This window comes from Varanus komodoensis, unplaced genomic scaffold (genome assembly GCF_004798865.1).
Source record: "Varanus komodoensis strain SLA01 unplaced genomic scaffold, ASM479886v1 scaffold17, whole genome shotgun sequence".
Lineage (NCBI taxonomy): Eukaryota > Metazoa > Chordata > Lepidosauria > Squamata > Varanidae > Varanus > Varanus komodoensis.
The window spans coordinates 24,130,436-24,153,752 of NW_025335505.1; the positions used below are offsets into that span (position 1 = coordinate 24,130,436).

The 23,317-nt window shown below is 36.8% G+C and overlaps 1 protein-coding gene across 11 annotated transcripts in view; it reads left to right on the forward strand.

Annotated features, from left to right (window-relative positions):
• The window catches only part of KIF13A (kinesin family member 13A), a 126,201-nt gene that overhangs the window by 30,984 nt on the left and 71,900 nt on the right, over positions 1-23,317 (forward strand). For all 11 annotated transcript variants that reach the window (XR_006414376.1, XR_006414375.1, XR_006414374.1 and 8 more), the window contains 4 exons: positions 1,746-1,838; positions 10,391-10,571; positions 12,418-12,505; positions 14,532-14,666. Coding sequence is in view for 8 of the 11 variants with exons in the window: in XM_044426688.1 (XP_044282623.1) it covers positions 1,746-1,838; positions 10,391-10,571; positions 12,418-12,505; positions 14,532-14,666 (497 nt within the window). In the remaining 3 variants the exon portion in view is untranslated. The remainder of the gene's footprint in view (positions 1-1,745; positions 1,839-10,390; positions 10,572-12,417; positions 12,506-14,531; positions 14,667-23,317) is intronic.

The following is a 23,317-nucleotide window of genomic DNA, read 5'->3' on the forward strand; positions in this document are numbered from 1 at the left end:
AACCTGGTAGGCTTAAATGAAACTTGGTGTGATGACTTGGTGGGATGACTCTCATACTGAAATTCAACAATTGAAGGATATAACCTGTTCAAGAAGAACAGAGGGGATAGAAAGGGAAGCAGAGTCACACTGTATGCTAAAGATTCATATCTCTGCACAGAAACACAGGAGGATGAGCTTAGTGGTCAGAAGGGGAAAAGAAAACAATGCACTAGGTGATTGAGCCTCCTTTCCTTGTCACCAACAAACTTGTTAGTTCAGCACCTGAGAAGATATGCCAGAAGTAGCGAAGCAATTGAGGCCAGCGGCATTTGTTATTGATGGCTGAACATTTTTACTGACGTGTAGGCTGCTGCACTTCTGTTATGAGAATTTGCTGCCTGGCTGGCCCCATACTGCACAGCTGGCACCAAGGAGAATTTGCTTAAAGTACCAAGGAGGCAGGTGACTGATGAAAGAAAGGAGGGCAAGAGTGAGAGGGACATCTCCAGGATCTGCTGTCTGATCCCTGTGACGACAGCTGAAGCAGACACTTCTTCTGTTATATGCATATGATACTTTTCCTCTAGGGAATCCGAAGTGGCATATAATAAGCTTGCTTGTTCTCTTTATTTTTTTCCTTAGAACCCTGTGAGGCAGGTTAGGCTGCTCTACACCAACTTCACAGTGACTTTACCATAAAATTCACTGGGTGAATTTGGACAAGTGGGAATTGGAACCCATATCTCCCTATTCCAGCGGTTTAATCAGTACATTATATTTCTGCCATAATAGAGTTAACCATGCTACAGGCAAACTCATGGGGAGTTATTTAGTGTACACTCTGATACTCCAATCTGTCTTTTCTTTGTAGTCATTTTAATTTTCTAGTTATATTTTTCAGCCACATTTTTCCATATTAAATTATCCCCAGTGACTTTAGACAAAGTAAAACATCAGAATGAGGCAAGGCTAATGCTACCCAGATTATGCTCATTTCTGCATTTCCTTAGCAGTAGGAAAGAGAAGACTGTATTGCAGCAAATATATGTACTTATGATGCAGATGATGGGTTAAAACTTGACGAATTTATTGGACAACATTAATATTTAATTGTAATAAGTGCTTGTTTCAAGTGCCTGACAAAAAGGTGATTTAGTTCGGTTCGTGGCCATAACTTGTTTCATATGACTATGTAACTGTAGAAGAAATAATGTTTTATACTTAATTAAAATGCATTATTTTGAGTCAGACTAAACATACAACTAAGGTGCAGTCCCATGCACATTTAGACAGAGAAAAATCCTACTGCTTACAGCATTCCTTAGGGACTTAAGGACTTTTTCTGTAGAACCTGTATGTAAAATTTATTGAAATGTAAAATTGATAAGTAAATTCTGGTATATTGAACTTTGTCTAATGTGCAATTCTTGACTATATTCCTAAGTGTTTTTCAGGTATATGCAGCTTTTTCCTTTAGTCGTCTTTTAGAAGAAGGACAGAAGTCCTTTTCTTACAGTTTGTTATTGTCAAACCTTGGGGAAAATCAATTTTACTGTACTGTATTCCATTATAAAATGGGTTTTATCTAATACTTTTTACATATTGACGCACAGAAATCAGGCATGGATTTAAATGTCAACCTGATTCTTAACTGTTGTTGCTCTTTTCATTTTTAAACATGAAGATTTCCTTTGGTTTGGGTGACACTAAGATCTGTCAACAGTCAAAGCTTTTGTATTTCAATTATGCATTAATTTTTTTAGGTCAACAAGTTGTATTCAAGTGCCTTGGTGAAGGAATTCTTGAGAAGGCCTTTCAGGGATATAATGCTTGCATTTTTGCCTATGGACAAACAGGTGAGAGAATTGTCTTTCTAAATTACAAGTGGAAATTTTTCATTGTCCTGGGGGCTTGCCCTATTCCTTACTTGGAAAGGGAGAGACATTCACCAATGTTTTCTTTCTCTATCATAAACTTCTCCTTCAGTTTAGGGCTGTATTTCTCAATAGCTGTTTTACATTCCTTCCATCCAGGCAACTTCTGTTACTGTTGCTGTTTTTTTCCCTTTTGCTAATTTCATTCCATAGTGTTGGCTTGAGTACCCAAGCCAGTGTGTTTAGGGGCATGTGTATGGTGTGTAGTTTCCTTTTGGTTTTTCTGAAGCATTTACCCCTTGTAACCAGTCATGATGGAAACTAGAGTGGAAAAGATTCTAACATGGAGAAGGTTCATAAAGGTTTACTGTGCAGTTACCAAGGCCTTCAGTTGCCATTTATGATGAGAAAAAGAGAATGGCTATGCAATTCACTGGATGATGCCTTCCACTAGAGAAAGCAGCTCCAGTGATAACCCCCCTTCCCCACTCCAGCAGCACAATCGAACCCTGACTGTTAAGCACCAGGTCTTTCTCCAGCATCAGCATCAGCTAATGTTAAGCTTAATGTTACCTCAAATGTTCTAAACTGTTTTAAGAACAGTTTCTTTTCTTTTTTTTTAACACTACTGTATACCTACCCAAATACATATAGATTCTCCCTCTCACACCTGTAGTTACTTTATTACTGTATGATTATAATTAATACAATGCTGTTGTGTTTCAGTGAATATGAAAGTGTTTTAAGTGTTTTATATATAGTATATGTATACATTTTACCTTTCTAAGACAAACATTTGGCTTACTCATGTGATCTGACTTAATTCAACTTAAGGATGTTCTCAGGAACTGAACTAGTTCTTAACCCAGGGACTACCTATCGGGGGCGGGGTGGGGGGGAGTGAGCTGTAAATTCTCCCTGCCCAATTAGCTTTCTAGATCTCAGTTTTCAGCCATAACACTTTTACTGTATAGCAGTTCCCTAAGTTGTTGTCCACTCCGTAAGTTCTGTTGTGCCCTTCTCATCACGGATATGTTGTAATGCAGGACTGTTATAACTAAAGCCATTCAAATTATAAAAACAATAAAAATGTAGGCACCATTGGTTTTATTGTTTTCTGTTGAATAAATTATGGCTATGTGTATGTTTTAAACTACCTTGAAGAGTAGTATTTCCTGAAGGAGTGTGACCCAAAGCAGGAATAATGGGAATAATGAAGAAAATCTTGTTTCACTAGGTAAGTGGAGAGATTATGGTCATTATCATATTATAGTCAGTGTGATTAAAATTTACAAGCCTATTGCAGCTGCTCTTGGGTAATAAGCCCATTGGAGCTAGGTGAATTGCCAGGTACTGAATAGGCTTTGAAATTACCACCTTGTGTTAATTTCTGATGGCACCATGTATTCATATTTTGAGTTGTTGCTAAAAGTTTGATTTATGCTATCCATCAAGAATAAGGTTGCAAGATAAGGATCTGTCAGTGAAAGCCATCTTGAAAGGGGCATATCTTATGTTTCTAGAACATGAATTGATTTTATGTATATTCTTAGCTATTACCAGGAACAAAAACTCAGCTTAGTTATCCAGTTGTATATTAAAATAAAACACAAGTAAAGTGCTACATTATTATGAAATAGAAAATCCCTTGGTCAAATTTCAGCTCTGCCATGGACTCAGTAAATCACTTAAGGCAAACTTTATTTTATCAGCCTCATCCTCCTGTCTGTATTTTAAAATACTGACCTATTTTACAGGGATATTTCCTCATACACAGTGATATATATGAAGTGCTTCAAATACTCAAAAGCAATTAATGTATTGTCATCTTATGCATGAGGGCATATCAAAACATGAATAACTTGTTCCCCACAGTAGTTGCTAGTCTAGAACCATTTTTCAACATCAAACAGAAGCAAAACAATCTCTTTCCAAACTGACTCTAGATTGTAGACAACATGAACAGCAACATGAGCCAAATTTGGAGTGATCTGTGAATATTGCATAATGTTCAGTTATAAAAATCCACATTACTTTGTATTACTATAATTAGCATGTGCTGTAGTTGGTGAGTTCATTAACAGAAATGAATGTCTGCAAATATCCATGGTAGAAAGTCACAATGTCAAAACCTGTAAGTGCTTAGGTTGACAATCCTACATATGTTTTCTTGAACTTAATAGCATTATACTATATATAACAAATATGCTGTTGGGTCTTGCTGTAGGTTAGATTTAAATGTAGCTGGCTTTAATGAGACAAATAATCAAGATATAGACAATGTTACACTTTTCTTAAATTGAGAAATCTTAGTATCAGTAACATTTAACTGTATGCTCAGTACAGGTCTGTTAGACAACTGTCCTATCACATTCTAGCAGAAGTGGAATCTTTGATTTCACAGATGCTTCCTGAAACCATTTTTCCTTTATTTTTATATGCATGAGAATGTATCCAAAGGTTGGAGGTTATTTTGGAGTAGATTTGAGTTATGCAAAGAGGAGAAAAGGAAGGGCATTCTGTTTTGCATAAGTGGACACCTGCATGTGATGATGGATACATCTCATAAGCTGAATTCAATTCAGAAGTGAAGTGCACTGATTTCTTGTTCTTTGTTTGCTTATTTATTTATTTATTTATTTAAACATTTTTAATAAATAACAAAATAATGCTTAGGACAGAGTCACCTGTTCATTTTATATCTATATTTCATAAATGTCCGTGTGCATTTTAAAGGTATAATTCAAGAAGTGTATTTGATGACAATGCATAAAGATGGCAAGGCAAAGGACTACCCATTTTTATGCTTCCCTGTCGTTGAGTTATGCCAATATTTCTCGCAAATGGAGTAGCTACAGTATTCCCCAATTTTTAGATGGAGCTAAAATGGCAGTGGAGCAGCAGCTTCTCTGCTGAGCTCCTTCTGATTTTTTTTTTTTTTGCTTTGTTTATTTTTACAAACTGCTTAGACTCATATTCTAATTTTTATCTAGCTTTCTTTTATAAATAAGTTTTCTGCAAGTGATAACATGCAATGGAACATCAAGTCCATTGCATGAAATATTATGCAATATTTCTGAAATATTATGCAATATTCCTGAAATATTATGCAAGTTTCAGTTGCATAACAAAATGGCCAAAAATTGACTACTGCATGATGGACAAGAAAACTGTGAGTAATAATTAAAACATTCTTTTTACCCCATCACCAGTTCTAACCGTTAAGATATTCCGAACTGGGATTTGAAAACAGAAATTGAAAAACAATTATTAGAGCTATCCTCTACCTTGAATCAAACCATCTGATTGACCCTTTGCCTTACTACCCTCCCTTTGATGAGGGAAGAGCAAACAAGTCAGTCACCAAAAAATTAACAGGTTTTGCTGCTAAACAATGCCTATTAACTGAACAAACTGTAATTTCAATTTTCAAATACTTAACGTTTATGAACACAAAGGTGGACTCCTTAAAAACAACTTTTGAAACTTTTGTGCAAAGCTTATACAGATAAGCTAGCAGCTCTTACAACAGGCTCAAAACTTTGGCACCAATTCTGACTTGTTTATGGACAATCACGGAAGCAAAATTGCTCAGAACAAATTAAGATTAGAAAAGACAACCAAATAGAGGCAGAGCTTGTAGCTGTACCTTCCACCCAAGAGACAAATCTAAATAAGTTCAACCGCACACTTCAAACACATCAAGTTGTTCTAAGGATTACATTAAACAGATTTAATCAAACTTTGGTCTACCAGAAGAGCTGTTGTTCTATCACTTAGTTCACTTCTCTGATGCCAAAGTCATCTGCTTGATCTAAGTACTGCTGAATGGCTTCCTAGTATGAGAGGACTCAAACAAATTTGATTGTCTTTCAACCATTCTACCATCCCCCTCTATGCTGTTTAAAATGAAATATTTTCTCTCCACTTTTCAAATATACCCACTGTGTATCTTCCGAGATGAAAAAAGATTTGCTCTACTTGGTACAACTTCTCAAGCAGATACTCCTCTGCCCTATGCTATGGGCAGTGTGCCAAATGATAAGAACCTCAGCAACTTAGCACCTTCAGTGTCCTTGAGAAGACACTGCCCAAACAATTATACTGGAATTATGTGAGAATGATTTGGCACTGATGAAGCTCTATAAACAGGACTAATTAACTGTTTTGAAGGTTTACCAAACTGCAGACAAGAAGAAATACTGAGACAACTGGATGAATTGAAACAAATACTGCTGGTGACTTGAGCAGCAGCCAAGCCTTTAATTGACTTAATATCTTTGGATCACCAATCTGACAGCAATGCCACAGAAAATCATTATAAATCCCCTGAACCCTGTAATCAATCAACTTGGCAAGAAAATAACCTATATCCTAGCAAGCCATCATATTCTTCCATCCTAAAACAGGCCATATTGACTCCATCCTGATCTGTTCCAGATAATGACAATTTGTTTCAGCCTGTATTATGCAAGGGCCTAGTCCAGAAAAGCAGACAAAAGGAATTTACTGTATCAAGAGCATATTTTAACCAAGATCTCCAGTATGCAAATCCAGCCATGCTCAGAGACAGCAAGCATACTGACAGCCCAAGGTAACTGCCTGCTAATGATTCCCATACTGATGAGAAAATCACCACAACATCAGTATGTTGTCGTACACCTAGACAAGCATATAATGCTCCAAATGCCACCAAGTGGCTTGCCTCTAAGGTCCTGAGTTATTTAAAAAATCATTTATTGGAATATTGCCAGGTGGCACAACAAATTGGTGGATACCTGTTTTGAACAATAAATGGCAGAATTTAACATTTTATTACAGGAGACATGGTGCCTGGACATTTCTTCTCCTGTCCAGGTAGTCCAGATAGATAGTAAATATCTTGAACTAATGCTTTGCATCAATGTCTATCTTCCAACAGGATGGAATCCAAATCTGTGGTTCACTGTCTGGTTCTCCCTGCAAATCCTTTTGGAGAGGACTGAACAAACATTACAAAATGCAAATATTCTACTGGCTGGTGATTTCAATGCCTGAATTGGCAAAGATATTAGCTGCTATGTTCGGAAGACACAGTTTAGTCCTGAGGATGAATGATACCTGCCCTGGTTCTTCATGGAGAAATTATTAAATAAGGGGTGTCCCTACTGAATCTGGCTTTTAAGTACAGGCTGTATAGTCTCTATGGCTCCAATATTGATAGTTCTAATGGACATTAGACGTTTCTAAGTTCATCTGGAGCCAGTATCATTGACTATTTCTTAATCTCCTATGCATTTCTTTCTCAGGTTAGCTCCTTTGATGTCCACAATAGAACAGAGAATGATCATCTACCTTTGGTTTTGACTGTTTTGGTTTATAACCCGTCCCCCCCACCCCCCAGTGTGGTATTTTAACTTTGATAGCATCACACAGGTCAAATATTATCTCAGATGGTGCCCTATCCTCAGTGAGAAAATCACTACTTTTTAAAACACTCCACAAATGATAGATCAAAGGCATCTTGCATTACTACCAAATACCAATGTATATCATGTTTTTAGTTCAATTAATGGTGTACTAAGCTCCCAGCTTACTACCCGCCTGTCTCCCTAGAAGGAACAATACAAGAAAGGGATGGTACGACTAAGACTGCAGGAATAAAAAACAAGACCTAAGAAAGCTACAGAGAAGAGAGGAAAGGACAGATTCCCTGATTCAATTATTGATCCAATTTCTATCCCAATATAAGTAACCATTAAAGATTAAGAAGTTATCTTACTGTAAGGATCAATGGAGCCTAACTCAAAAAAATGAGAGGAAATTTTGGGAATTTGGCTAATGGTATTTCCCCACACCATACCATGCCTCATGCATGCATTTCAGCATGATGCTGAACCCAATATTTCTCCTCCATTTACAGTTACCCATACACTGAACCAACAATAATTCCTATCAAACTAAACATATTACCAGAGTGGCCAGCTGTCTCAAAATCTGAGTGTAAGGAGGTAATCTCAACTTGGAAAAGCTTCTGGAGAGGATATGATTCCCCCAGAGATGGTATATAGGATAAATAATTCCTGGTGGGTCCCTAACTAGATTAGATTCCTCTCGGGAATAGATAAAACATGTGTTGTACCTTGCCACTGGAAACAAAGTATAATTTATCCAAATTTTTAAAATGGCAACCAGCAGGAACCTGCCAGTTATCACTCAATTAGTTTATTAGATATTTCTTCTAAACTTTATGCAAGACATCTTCTGAATAAATTAGAAGATTGGGAGGAGGAAACAAAACCTTTTCATCCTGAACAGGCAGGGTAGATCACTGCACTACACTGAAGGCCCTTATTCAAATATATACCAATGGGCTTTCAAAACTTTATGTTGCTTTCATTGATCTTACCTCTGCCTTTGACTCTATTGACAGGGCTCAATTATGGGAAAAATTAGCTAGGACTGATACTGATATTCATCTTAAACTAATAATTGAACTATACACTGATACTACAGCTAGAATAAGAACAGGCCAGCAAGGATCCTTGTGAGATCCAGTCTCATTGAAGAAAGGTGTTAAGCAGGACTGTCTACTTGTTCCCTTTTTATTTAATTTTTTTATTAATGATATAGTAGTGGCCATGAAGTTACAAAGTTTTTTCTCTCCTTCATTCAATGGATGGAAAACCTCTGTGTTAAAGTATGCTGATGATATGGCTATCAGTTCTTATATTGAGATTGGATTTAGAAAATTACTGACCAGATTAGCTGCTTACTGTGAAAGGGAAAAACTAAAAATTAATTATAGTAAAAAAAAGATAGTTGTTTTTGTCAAAAGTAATACCAATTAATGCCCAACAAATAGAACAGTGTCCCTCTTCTACATACTTGGGTATTGCTTTTCATAAGTTCCTTTCATGGAAAGCACACCTATCTACTGTTTTGACAACTGCCCAGCATACAGTAGGTACTATTTTGGCATTCTTTTGTTCTGAAGGAGGGCATGTTCTTAAAATGTCCCAGGGCAAGGTGATAGCCCAGATGTTGTATGGGGCTGAGATTTGGGGGTGGGATGAGAAGGTCATAGCCCAATTGGAAGTCCAAAATAACTTCATAAGGAAGATCTGAGGCCTCCCCTAGGGCACTGCAACTGTCTACTTAAGTATGGAAGTAGGCTACCTTCCAACACTGTTATACTATACCTTGCTGTGCTGGAGCATTATAGGAAACTAGAAAGTTTTCAAGGATCCCATCTTGCCAAACTCTGTTTTTTCCATTATGCAGCCAGGAATCAATGGACCATACTTCAGTATTCCATTTTACAAATGCATTCCCTACCATCCTTGAGAAACCTTAGATCATGGGATAGAAAAAATATTAGCGCAGGGGTCCTCAAACCTTTTCAACAGGGGGCCAATTGAAAGGCAGCTGCAGTGGGGGGTGCGCACACTGCGAGGCAGTGGCTTGCTTGGATATCATTTTCTCCGAGCGAGTCTGAAGCCTCTGAGGCTAGCCGGATAAATGGGCATGGTGGGCTGAATTCAGCCTGTGGAGTGTTGTTTGAAGACCCATGTATTAGAGATTGGTTTTTTGAAAAGGATGCTAGTAAAGATGCCACTGTAATTCAATCATCCAAATTTTCATTTTGGTATCACCAGTATAAAAAGCATAGAAGTCTTTCACAGTATCTGGTTAATATAACCAATGCCGCATTGAGAAAGGCTCTAACTTCCCTTCGTCTGCCGACAATGGCCTCTGCATAACTTGAAGGGAGCTTTTGTAAGCTCCCTGTTGTACAATGCCTCTGTCCTTGTGGTGTTGGTCAAGTGAAGGACGTAATCCAGTATGTCCTCCCCTGACCCATTTACAATGAGATTAGGGCCAAATTGATCTCATTTGTAAAGGGAGAATTACTTAAGTGCTCTGACCTTGAAAAATTGATTTATCTTCTCATATATGTGTTTCCAACTGTTAGCAACCAAGTTGCCACTGTTGCTCTGCTGTCATTTAAACTTAGAAATTCTTAAACTCTTAGTTGTAGCTATTTAGTTGTAACTTCTCATATATAATATCTTATTACTTTATTTTATAATATTACTACTTCATTGTTTTATTATCATTTCATGGTATCTTATGATTTTTTTATGTTCTGGCCTGTTATGACCTACGACAACAATAAACTTACCTATTACTACTACACAATTTTTTACTTAAAACTGAATAACTTTAGATATTCCTTTCCTCCTGGAGTAGTTATTTTCTAGATAGGGATGAGAAGGCAACTTATACTGCACTTTTAATTTTTACCTGTTTATTGTAAAAACAAAACAAACAATAAGAATGCAGGAAATCTGAAAATTGTCTGCACTGACTTACCTGTTTCTTCTCTTGCATTCCACTTGAAACACTAAACTGACTTGTGTTACTCGATCATACAGTTAATGTATACATACAGATTGTAGCATACCTATGATATGGTGGTTGGTATAGGAGTTCCTTCAAAATCATCAGGATGGTTTTTAAAATACATGTTTTATCTATTTATTCTCTTTTAGGCTCAGGAAAATCCTTCTCAATGATGGGCAATGCAGAGCAGCTGGGTCTCATCCCACGCCTCTGCTGTGCTTTATTTCAAAGAATCACTGTAGAAGAAAATGATTTGCATACTTTTAAAGTGGAAGTGTCCTATATGGAAATCTATAACGAGAAGGTCAGAGATTTGCTGGACCCTAAAGGGTGAGTAACTTATTGTGGCATATTAGAAATGAGAACATATATGTGCATTAGGGCCCAAATTATGCACAAGGGCTATAGTCTTGCTTCTTTAAACCAGATCTTTCCTGAGCAGGGACTGAACTTTTTCCTACCATCATCCATCATAGCCACTGCACCCAGCCTCTGCCCTCCTACCCACCCAGGTTTATTTCTGGTATCAGAAACAAATTTCTGGAGGAACTGAGTTTAGAAGTAGTGTATATGGAAGGTTCTGTACTCTTTGTGGACTTGCTTGTTTGATCCTTAAAACACTGTCCCACCTACCACTTTACTCATCAGTTGGGCAGAACTGTATTTAAAGTAACAGATCTGCCATTTTTACATGTAGTATAGATCTGATTGTACTGAATACTGAAGAGAAAATATCAACCACTTACAGTGATTAATGTTTATAAAGGCACCTGGCTTTTGGAATTTGCCTTGTGAGATGTGTGCAGATGATGAATTCTGGAGAACATTTGAACCAACTTCTCTCTTATTTGCATGCTAGTTGTGTTAATGGTAACTTGATAACTATAAATAGTAGGGGTTGAAAGAGAGAACCAGAATTTTGGGGGAAAGTCTGTTAATTTCATTGACATGATTTGTACATTAGAGCAAATTATGGGTTAGTTAATCCACAATTTGTTAGATTTTGTGTTTTGAATATGAATTCTTCAATCAGCCTGATTGTAGGTTGCTCCCTGACATGTGAACCTGGATACTGTGTGTGTTATTCATGAGTTAACCTAAACCTAATATATGAGGGGTCTTCAGAAAGTTTCTGTACTTTTATGTTTTATAAATATATATATTTATGTATTTTTTGCTAATGGAGTTAAAAAGTTGGTATGATACTGGGAAAAATGTATTGCAAAGGAAGGTGACTATGTAGAAAAGTGATGTAATTTGTTTTTGAAATTCTTAATAGAGTTTTTAAAAGTGCAGAAACTTTTTGAAGAATGCTTGTACAATTAGTTATTGGGTTAATTGTAGATTAACCTAATAACTAAAAGAAAACCCAGTGGTTTTCAACCTTTCCATAGCTGGGGACTGGCAAAAACAGGAAAGCCACCTTGAGGACCACCAAGACAAAAACAAAAAGTACCATACACATAACACTATTCTATTCGTTTCCAAAAACAATTCCAAAAAATGAAAATTTTCCAGAACAACCAGAAACTGAGCAACAAAAAATGCCAACAAAAGAGCAAAATACAAAAATTGGTGCAGTGTGGCTCCCACCAAGCCATCTTCCCTCCCAGCTTTCCTGGTGGCACCAGTGCACCACCTGTGAATGTGATACCAACCAAGGAAGAGTTGGTGGAGCACAGCCAGCCCTTTCACTGGTCCACGGTGAGTAGCCGGCAGGAAACCTCCCACAGACCAGTGGTTGAAAACTACTGATTTAACCCACAAATAACACCTCATATCCAGGTTCACTTGTCAGTGATGAGGCTGATTGGAGGTTACATATTCAAAATTGTAGTGCTACACTTGTGACCCAGCAAATCTTAGAATTTTAACTCATGATTTGCCACTGTTACATTTGTTATCTTCTAACCGTATCTTGGTATTGGTTTCTCCACATTCTCTAAGGACTTTTCATATTGTGGTTGTGAAAAAGTAGAGGAATAAAGCACTGTAATTCAGATAGTTATGCTTTAATTAAAATAATTCTCTGTACAACCAATCCTTGAATTTCTAGTAAATGAAAGTTTACTTGAGTAGAAGTCTATTCTATATGGTCTATATGGAGTAGAAGTCTATGTGGAGTAGAAGTCTACAGGTCGGTGAATGGATACTGATAATACTTTTTGTTTGCAAGGAGTCGACAGTCTCTCAAAGTTCGTGAGCACAAAGTTTTGGGTCCATATGTAGATGGCTTGTCTCAACTTGCTGTCACTAGCTTTGAGGTAGGTAAAGCACAAATTTAATGGTATTCCTGGGATGGTGGGGAGCATATACTGAGGCTATAGCACATCATTCTGTGCCATGCCAGATAAACAGTTGAGTGTGAGAATGAACACTTGTGTTCTTGCACTCTGAGTGAAAAAAAAAGACACCAGCTAAGCCTCCCTCAGAGGTGGCAATTAGAAGAAAGCCCCAGATCATGATCATAGTATCCAGGGAGACTGTGACTGGGAGAGGAATGCCATCAGGTATTGTGATCCCAAGTCATGTAGCGTTTATAGGTATTTTGACTTGGCCTTGAAAACATATAATCCAAGTGGGCTACAATTGGTATTTTGTGTTCAGACCTTCTGGTCCCAGTTATTAATCTGGCTGCCACTTTTTGCACAGGTAATAGCTTCTGAACAGTCTTCAAGGGCAACCCATATGGAGATGGAGTGCACTGCAGTAATCTAGTTTAGAGGTTACCAGAGTATAGAGTATCGATACCAGGTTATCCCAATAGGAGTACCTGGCCCACCAGATGAAGCTGGTGCAAAGAAATCCATGTCACTGAGGCCGCCTAGACTCCAAGTGACAAATATGACTCAAGGAGCACCCCCAGCTGTAAATCCACTCCTTCAAGAGGAATGCAAACTCATACAGAACAGGATGAATTCACTTCATCCCCCCATCCCCTGTACTAACAACATCTCAGTCTTGCCTGGATAGAGCTTCAGTTGACTCTCATGTAGTCTGTTGTTGCAGCCAGGCATCAGTTTAACACATCTGCAGAAAGGAGAAATAGAACTACATGCCATTGGTGTACTGATGGCAAAGCATTCCAAAACTCTGGAAGACCTCACTCAGTTGTTTTATGTATATGATAAAAAGCATGGAGGAACAAGACCAACACCTGAGGCACTTCATGCTGAATAGTCCAAAGGGCCGAGCAGCATCTCCCAAGTACCACCTGTTGGAGCTGGCTGTCCAAGTTAGAGCAGAACTACTGCAGTGCCATAACTGCTACTTCCAGCTCGGCTAGCTGTATATCATAGTCAATGATATAAAATACCTCCCAAGAGATGCAAGACTTACGCTCATCCATTTCTTTCCTGATACAAGTCATTATACAGGGCAATGAGCGCTCTTTCTGTGCCTAAACCCTGCTGAAATAGATCTCGATAATCAGTCCTATCCAACAGTGCTTGGAACTGGTTGGCCATCAGCCACTCAAGAACCTTACCCAGGAAGGGAATATTTGCTATCAGCCTAAGATTATGAAGTTCTTCTACATCTAGAAAGGGTTTTTTTTCAGGCGTGGCATGGGACCACTCCCTTCTGTAAAGAGGCATTAATCACTTTCCTGACCCAGCCAGATGTTCCCTCTCTGCTAGCTTTTATTAGCCAAGAGGGCAAGGATCCAGTAATGAATGGTTGTACAAACCTGTCCAAACACCATCTCAGCATCTCTTAGCTATACTAACAGGAACTCATCCAAGAACGCTAGACCAGACTGTGCTCTGGATATATCATCTGATTCAACTACAATCACATTGAGATCTAAGTGGATACAAGAGATTTTGTCCTCAAAGTATCCTGCAAATATATTGCAGTGGGACACAGATCTTGCTAAACTGTTAATAAGGCCATACCAGGGCCTAGTGATTGTATTCACTAGGAGTCGCTCTCCATCTGCACTGAAGCTGTCTCCTGTTTTGTTTCATCACTCTCAACTCCAGAGTATACCGTGGAGCTCTACTACAGAAAGGATGCTCAGGAGTGATCAGTTGCTTAGGTCAACTGGGTCATCTCTGAGTTCCAGAGGTTGATCAGGATTCAACAGGATCACCAGCCATATCAGTTAGAACATGTGTAACATGATGCTTTAGGTTATATTTATGTTTATTTATACCATAAAATCATACTTCACATTGTCTGATGTGCTACGTTAATATAGTGGTACACCATAATATGTAATATACTGGGAAACTTGCAGATGGAAAGGATGAGTTCATTTTAACATCCATTGTTCTTTGTATGCTTCAGGATATTGAATCATTGATGTCAGAGGGAAACAAGTCCCGAACTGTTGCAGCAACCAACATGAATGAAGAAAGCAGCCGCTCCCATGCTGTTTTTAATATTGTAGTCACTCAGACACTTTATGATCTACAGACTGGTGTAAGTGAACTGAGTCTATGGACTTTCTGAAATTTTATTAGATTAGTAGCCTAATACAAAATGTAAACTTGTAAGTCTCATCTCGTTGAATTCAGCAGCACTATTCAAATGGCCTTCCAAATTGTTTAAAACGGGTTCCAGTTTTCAAAACTTAGAATAGATTTTAATAAAAGCAGTTAAGTTTTAAATTGAAGTTTATACTGTTGTGGACATACATATTATTATTTTATCTGGGATCAACAGCAAATGTAATAACAGATGACCTGACAACTTTAAACTTAAAATGACATGACAACCGGCTTTAGCCCAAAGGATATAGGTATGTGTTTTCTAAAATGTCATTTGTGGACCCACATTGCTTGTAAATATGGATCCAGATTTAGTCATCATGTTTAGAGTGGACCCATTCATTTCATTTAAGCTTGGATCCAGTCTCAATGTATGCCATTTTGCTATTACAGGTGAGACAGCATACTTTAAGTTTTAGAGATCAAATGCAGCTCTTCCTATATTGCTTTGATTTAACATTTATTGTGGCCTCTGTGCGGTCCCACAGACAGAAACGACTTAGCTACCAAAATCTTACGGAAGCAGTTTAGGCAAGACCTGTTGGTCAATATTTGTCAGGTGGTTCCTACTTTAAGGGAAAGGAATGGAATTTGTACTAAAGAGCTGTTATTGGCTGTTTTTTTTGACGGGTTTCAGCAAGGCAGGCCCTTCCTGAAACACCCTGCTCAGGCTGGGAGTGATACTAATTTCTTTCTTCTTCTTCTTCTTTTTTTTCAAGAAACATTTTATTTGAAAAATGCAGGGTAACAAAAGTACTACAACAACCAACACATGTAGCTTGTCCTACCTCATTCATCTCAGGTTTTATACATAATTTAGGGGTGTTGTCCTTGAGCACACCTGTGCAGTATACATTTTAAGCTCTGTTATATTTACAAAAATAATTGCTTTTCAATCTTCCCCTTGCTAATTATCATATCTTTCCAAAAACAGAATGCACATTTGGTGGTCTGTAAAACATGCATTCTTACACCATTTTTAATTTTTTTTTTTTTTGCTTAATTATCCTTCTGATCAATATGTTAAGTTGTGCTAGTTTTTCAGCAAGAACCACCTCACAAATTTTCACAGTATATCTTATTTTCATTTGCTAGTATTGTGCTATAACTATTCTTTCTCCTATCACTTTGTAATGATAGTAGTAAGGTCTTTTTATATCAGCTGCTTTTGCATCTCATCAAAAATAAAAAGAGCTAATGATATGATGCCATGAACTTTATTACTTGAGAAATATAATATAAACAGTTTTCTAAAATATTTGTACATATTCACAAGCCCACTACATACAGAATAGATAACCTTTGACATTGCTACCTCTCCAGCAATTTGGCAAAAGATTTGTGTTAATATGATTTTATTTCACAGGTATCAGACACCAGTTATGTATGACTTTAATTGTGTTTCTCTAATTGCTGCTGAAATAGACCTAACTGGGATTTTTTTTTGTCAGATTGTATTCCACTGTATATCTGTAATCTGTTTCCCAGTATCATTCTCTTTAACTATTTTCTGTCTTTCTGTTGTTCTGCTATAAGTTATTTACCAGCTATAGATACAAGAGGCTAAAACGTTAGACTTGCCTCATGAGTTAACCCAATCATTTTCAAAGATGGGGATGGATTGGATTGCCTTATTTCTTTGTGTTAATTTTGGAACAAAGCTTTATAGACTGTGTCTTCCTTTTTCCTTCCAGTTTTTGTATTGCTTGTATTTATTCAGATCACTGAACTCTGGGGGGTCCAGAAAAAGATAAGCAGGAATACAAAATAGGGAATTATTTTGTTCCAGGAGTCCCCCCTACTCATTGTATTTTCTAAAAAGGGATTTTTGTTGCTTCTGTTGCTATCTTCTTTAAATATGAATAAAGAAGAATGCTAATATTATGGTTATTAAAGTTTTTTGACTGCTCATACACAGTATTGTCAGTTTGTATTGTGGCATAATTAGTTTAAGTTGAAAGGAATCATAATACAGTTTTAAATAAGCAAAACCAAAGCCTCTACTTTTTGTTTGTCTATACCAGCCTTTTTCAACATTTTTACCCTGGAGGAGTCCTTCAAATAATTTTCATGTCTCTAGGAACTCCTCCATAAAAGTTACTCTAAATTATTATAAAGTTATTCTGATGACTATAATAATTTTGAACCCATCAGTTCAATCTATGTGCATGCACTCAGAAATTTTATTTTATTTATATTGTTGTTGATGTCAGTATTTTATTAATGTGACAGCTACCTGCCACCCTTCTTATAAGAAGGGCTTTGCAGATTAAGAGGGAAAAGGACCCAAGTATATTACTATGCAGCTGGCCTGGTTTGGATTACAGACTGGATTAAAAATCCTGATGAACAATTAATAAAATTGGAAACAGCAGATTTAGAAGAATTATATAATTATTTGTGGGCTAAGGAATCAGTAAAAAAATTCAACACAATAAAAGCCATGTAATCAGAGATGGTTTAATAAGAATTTGGTGTTGTAATAAGAATTAGCCCTCCAATCTCTCTTTTGATGTCCCTAATAGAAGCATATTATGACAAGCATTTAAGGAAAAGCTGTCATTTTATAGTGTATGGAGAAATATTTAACCAATAAGGAGGAATTACCGTATTTTTCTGTCTGTAAGATGTCCCCATGTATAGGACGCCCCCCACTTTCCCTACCGATCTCCAGCAAGCAAGCTGAACAACTTAAAACATGTGTGATAAGATGGAGGCAAAATTTTGAAAAAAGAAATACCTTCCACCAGTGGGAAACCTTACAGCTTGCCAAGCACTAGGAGAAAATTGGTACAAAATGTGTTTTTGTCAGTAGATTATCCCAAATATATTGAAAAAATGGACCATAATTATAATGGAAAGTGCTGGAAATGCAAGGAAGTGGATGAGATGGAAAGGAATACAAGCTGAAATACAGAAATTTTGAAATTAACTTTCCTATGAATGCTAAGAACATGCTATTGTTCTTAGCATTCATAGGAAAGCTGCCCCGAGGCTTCGGCGAATGGGGTGGCATAGAAGTTCCCCTAATAAATAATAAATAATAATAATAAATAATAATGATAATAAATATTGAGTATTCTGCTAGAAAGTCTTCCAAGAAAATTGGAAGAATTATTTAAATATATGATAACAGCAGCTAAAGTTACCATTGGAAAGCAGAAAACTCCCCAACTAGTGAAGTCTGGAAAAATAAGCTAGCTGAATATGCAATAATGGCAAAATTAACCAGTTATATAAATAGAAGGCCAACCAAAGAATTTAATGATAAATTGAAAGCTTATTATACATATTTTAGTTAATAATTGAGAGAAAAAAAATAGAACTTCCATAAGGAGGACTTAGCCGAAACATTTGCTAACTAGCTATATAAAGAGAAAACTGGTTAAAGAATTTTACTTACTTTATTCAGCGATTCAGAGGGGAAAAAAAGAACCTATAGATATCATTATTAAATTTGCATAATTGCACCTTGAATTTAATTTCTTTTTTATGATATTGTTTTATTTGGGAAAAAAGAAAAATCAATTATTAATTGTTGCTGGGTTTGTGAATATAAGTTGAATTATTATTTACTTGGTACCCATGCTAAAGCAATTTTATGTAAGAATTATTAGACTTAATTAATAAGCTAATTAAGACTTAACTAAGCCTTATTGTATGTGTTATACTAACATTGTAGTTACAAATTTGGTAGATTTAATTACTATTACCCATTTTTGTGATATTTCCTGTATCTAGAATTATATGTAATTTTTTTTACAAGGTCCCTTGGAAACTTTTTCCTTTCCTTTCCCCTTTCCCCATTTTTCCCTGTATCCATTAAAAATAATTTTTAAAAGAGGTGCTAAAAAAGGACCCTTTAGCCAAGCCTGATCTGCCTGTGGAAAGGGAACACCAGGCAGGTGTGAATGCAGCAACGTCATCCTCTTTTTTGTCCCATAACTGCACCCCAGAGATAGACTGTCTCTGTCCGTTGAGGCTTCACTGGTGACCTACCACTTCCTCTTCCTGCCGTTTAATGACTGGGGGCATTTCTCTTCCTTCACCTCAGTGGCCAGTGCCTATCTGTTAATAGTACGGGGTGTATGCAATGAAAAGAGGATGTGAAATAAAGGCCATTGCTGGTTGTTTAATTCCAAATACACGGAATTATCACTAGCTTCCCACTAACCTGAGGAGGATGCGCTTCCTACTCTGGCTCTTTCCCTTGTGGGTGGGGACTCCCCCTGGGCACTTTTCTATATTCTAGGCAGGCAGAAGGGCTCCTAAACAAACTCATGCTTATGTTTGTTTTATAAACATAAACATGTGCGGATGTGAGATGTTTAATTCATCTCACAATCTTTCTGGAACGCCCAGCAAGATTTCACAGAACCCTAGGGTTCTAGAAAACCCTGACTGAGAAAGGCTTATCTATAAAGTGCCTTTTTGCATATGCACATTGTATTTTACCCCCAACACTAAACATTTCCATAACTTTCTGCCACTTTTTAAATAGTGTAGGAGTGATTTTGAATGACAAACTGAAATTAAAAAAAAAATTACAGAAAGGCATCTTCTTGATGATAGATTTTCTACTAAGCCAGGAAAGATTCAACTGCTTTTGTAATTTGATATCACTCTTAAGATTTGTATATAATGGATCAGAATTTCATTTACATAGTTGTTCGTATGTCTTATATCTAAATATTTAAATCTGAATGGCTGCAAGTCAGTCTTGCGATTCCTTAGTAACCCCTTCTGTTCCTCTGTCATATTCAAACATACCAATTCAAATTTTAGGTAATTATTTTTAATTCTTCTATTTCCTCATATTCAGATAGTTTTAATTGAATCTAAAATGACATTGTTTGGATTTGAAAGCATCAATGAACATGTTATTTGTATACATACTCATTGTGTGATTTGCTCTGAAAAAGACCATTCAAGTTTATCAAAAGCCTTAAAAGCGTCTAAAGAAAATTAAACAATCAGAATCTGATTAGTAATACTGTGATGAATTATTTTCTGTAGTCCTTGGATAGAATCAGCTTAAATACTTTCCAGGCATCAATATCTAGGTATCTTGCTTAAAAAGCTTAATGGAGTGGTATGACCTTATAGATGGTCATACATGGTTTGACCATCTGTACATGGTTTAGGGATAACTACCAGTCTGGATTACTGCCAGGATAAGATATAAATTCTCCATTCAGAATAGTTTAAATGGTAGAACGCATTCGTTAATCTGTCCTACCCTTCTGTCTTCTCATTTTTCAGATTTCTTATCACTGTTGGTATCTCTTTTTCAGTAATGTGAAAAAAAATTCCTGTGACTTTCAGAAATTGGCTTCACACATGCCTAATTTATATGTATTCTCCAAATCACTGCTTTCATAGTATTCTATATTACTGTTTTCTTCTTACGGACATCTTTGTGGAAAAATTATCTATTATTTCTTTTCTTATTTTCTTGTTGTCTTTCTCTTGATAAGAAGGTTAGCATTAAGCCTCCATGTAGAGAAGTGACTTTATGGTTCCACAAGGTTTATCTTAAACTGACTGGAACATGGTCTCATGCTGTTATGCTACTGATGTTAGCTCCACTGACCATCAGTAAAATATTGTTGGTAATTAAGATGTAATCAGTTCTAGAATATGTTCTGTGCTGAGCTGAACAAAAAGTGAAGCCCTTTTATGTCTCCTCCTAGTTCCTGCAATAATGTATCAACATGTTTAAATTGATTAGGCTTAATAGACAATTTGAAAGCCTACTGGATTTGAAAACTGAAAAACTCCTGTCTAACTTTTCATCAAATACCCTATTGAAATTTCCCATTATAACCATTCCCTGTTTGACACCATTAAGTTCTGTTGTGAGGTCTTTTATGAAGGAAAATTATTTACTGTTTAGGGAATATCTGGATACTCTAGTGAGTTTACTGCCTTTTTTACTTCCTTTGATAAAAATATATCAGTCATTAGGCTCCTGAAGAGCATCTGTTAAATAAAAGGAATTGATCTGCCAATATAATAGAAATCCACTATAGCTTCTGATGTCCCTGCTACATAATATTGTTCACTTAGTATTGCATACCTAAACTGTTCTGTGGCTGGATGCCTTTTGATGTATTTTCTGTAGTAGTACCACATCTGGATTTCAGCTTCTTTTTTGATTTAATCACTATGGCCAGTCCATTAACATTAAAAGATACTACATTTGTCTGGTCACCAAATTTGCTTGCAATGTTATTTCTGTTGAGGGTACCATTTTCCTGTTCCATTGCAAGCCATGTTTTATTTTCCAATATGCTACACACAGTAACTTTAACCAAGCAAGCCACAATATGTCCAGCCTTGGAAGAGAAAGACAGACATTGGCCTCCTCACATTCAGAGTCATATCTGATTTCTTGAACTGGAGAGAGAACATGAGAGTCCAGATTTTTAATGTATTAAAGTAATTAGTTCACAACATGAAAGGGTGTGTAGTTACTATCTTGTCCATATCATTTTTTATTCCCCTAATAGTTTCATATTTGCCCTTTCAACTCACTTTCTCTTCTTTTCTACCCAAACTTTGTCATTACTTCTTTTATATATGTGTTTTATACATACACACTATTCAATTCTCAATTTCCCTGGTTGGTTTGTTTTCAGGATTATGTATCATTACTCCCTACATAACTGGTCCCTCTCTTTTTGTTTTCCATTAGAAAAAAATTGATATCAATCATCTTGAAGTATTTCAAACCACCTCTCATTAACAGGATTTATTATCCATATTCCCCACGTTTATCCCATTTCATAATGTAATGACATCTACATTTAACTTCTTGTAGTTGTTAGAACTTCACAAAGTCATTGTTAGTTGTCCTTGTATTATTGCATCTATTGGTAAAAAATAATTCATTAAACTGTTTCCTCTTTACTTTCTCATTTCCAGTTCAATAACATTTCTGTATCATATCTCTCCCTTCCTCCTTTCCTCTCTCCTTCTCTCTCTTTGTGTGTGTGTGTGGGGGGGGGGGGAGCATTCTTTCCTGGTCCATTTTAATACAAGCCTGTTTAATTGCTCATGTGCTTTCCTGTATTTCTATAAATCAATTTAATGTAACTTTCTCTTGTTTATCTAACCATTGTTTATCTGACCATTCGATAAAATACCCTTTCTTGTAATTTGATTCCTGCATTTTGAGCCATATGTTATATTGTCATCTTAAGCATTTTTTAAGTTGTTTCCACTTGTATTTTTTTATTCTTCACTGTCCTGCTCTCCATTCCTTTCTAGGATCATCATGGTCAGATAACATTCCATTTTCATCTCCAATCTGTTTTGTAAGTTCCTGGGGTTTTAACCCCAAGTTCTTGCAAAAGCTCAATTCTTTTTCCTCTAGTTGCTTGTGTAAACACTTCCCTATCTTTTCATCACCTATGGGTTATTTCACCATTTCTTAACAGTTGAGTAAAATGACAGGAAGCTTTTCTCCTTTGCCAAGTATCCTGGCTTAAGTCCAAAACACCTGACTCTTCTTCCCTCCTTGCTGCATAAGTTGTTTAGTGTTCTAAATACTTCTTTTCTCTTTGTATACCATGCAAAGTGTGCTATTATATCCTTGGGAGGTGCTTTGGCAGATTACATGGACATGATTGTTCAATGTACCCTTTATAACTCTTAAACAGATATTCATTTAGACAGTTTTCTTTAAACCAGGTTATTTCATGAGCAGCCACATTTGTTTCTCCATATCTCTGATTATAACATTCAGGTAACTGTCTTTGTCCTCAGTGTCTGCCATTTTAATCTGAAGCTTTCTGGTAATTTAGAGACTTGCTCTAGTTTTCCCTGTTGCTTTAAATCAGGGGTCTCAAACTCAACTTACCTGGGGGCTGCTGGAAGTAGAGTCTGGGTGAGGCTGGGCCGCATCAAGTATTCCACAAAAAGGGGATTTCAAGTATTCCAAAAAAAGGTACAACTGATCCAATCTTCTCAATCTTTACTAATAATAATTCAGAACATGAACGGTTCTTCAGAAAATAGGCTTCTCTTACTTCCTCCTACTCCTTGCTGCCAGAGACCTGACAGTGCTTCCTCTTACACAGCTGAGCCACATTTGGCTTGAGGGAGGAAGCAACTGAGACCCTCAGTGTGGCTTGAAGATGCTCATCAGTAAGTTTGGACCTGAACTTTGACTTATTAAAGTTTTTCACACAGATAGGTGCTCCCAAAAAGGCACATGGTCCGCTAGAATATCCTGGAAAGCTCAGGGAAGGTAAGGGGCAATTCTCTCAAAAATTGTCCAAGCTTGTCTGCTTTTCCACTCACCTCTCTGAACTTGGCTTTGAGTTCAGAATTGTACTGCAGGGCAGTTAGCTCCACTTGAAGCACAGGAGGGGCATCTTCCACATCGAAGGAGAAGGGGTCAGCAAAACTTTGAAAAGTGGCTCTGTGTGTCTTGAAATCTACAAACTGTGATCAAATTCTTCCTGTAGTTTTACAATGGGATCAGCATACTTCTCACCGCTGAATGGTGTGCCAGAATCCATGAGTGCCTTGCATGCTGGGAAATGGCAGAAGTTTGTCTGAGAAAGCTGGGCTTTC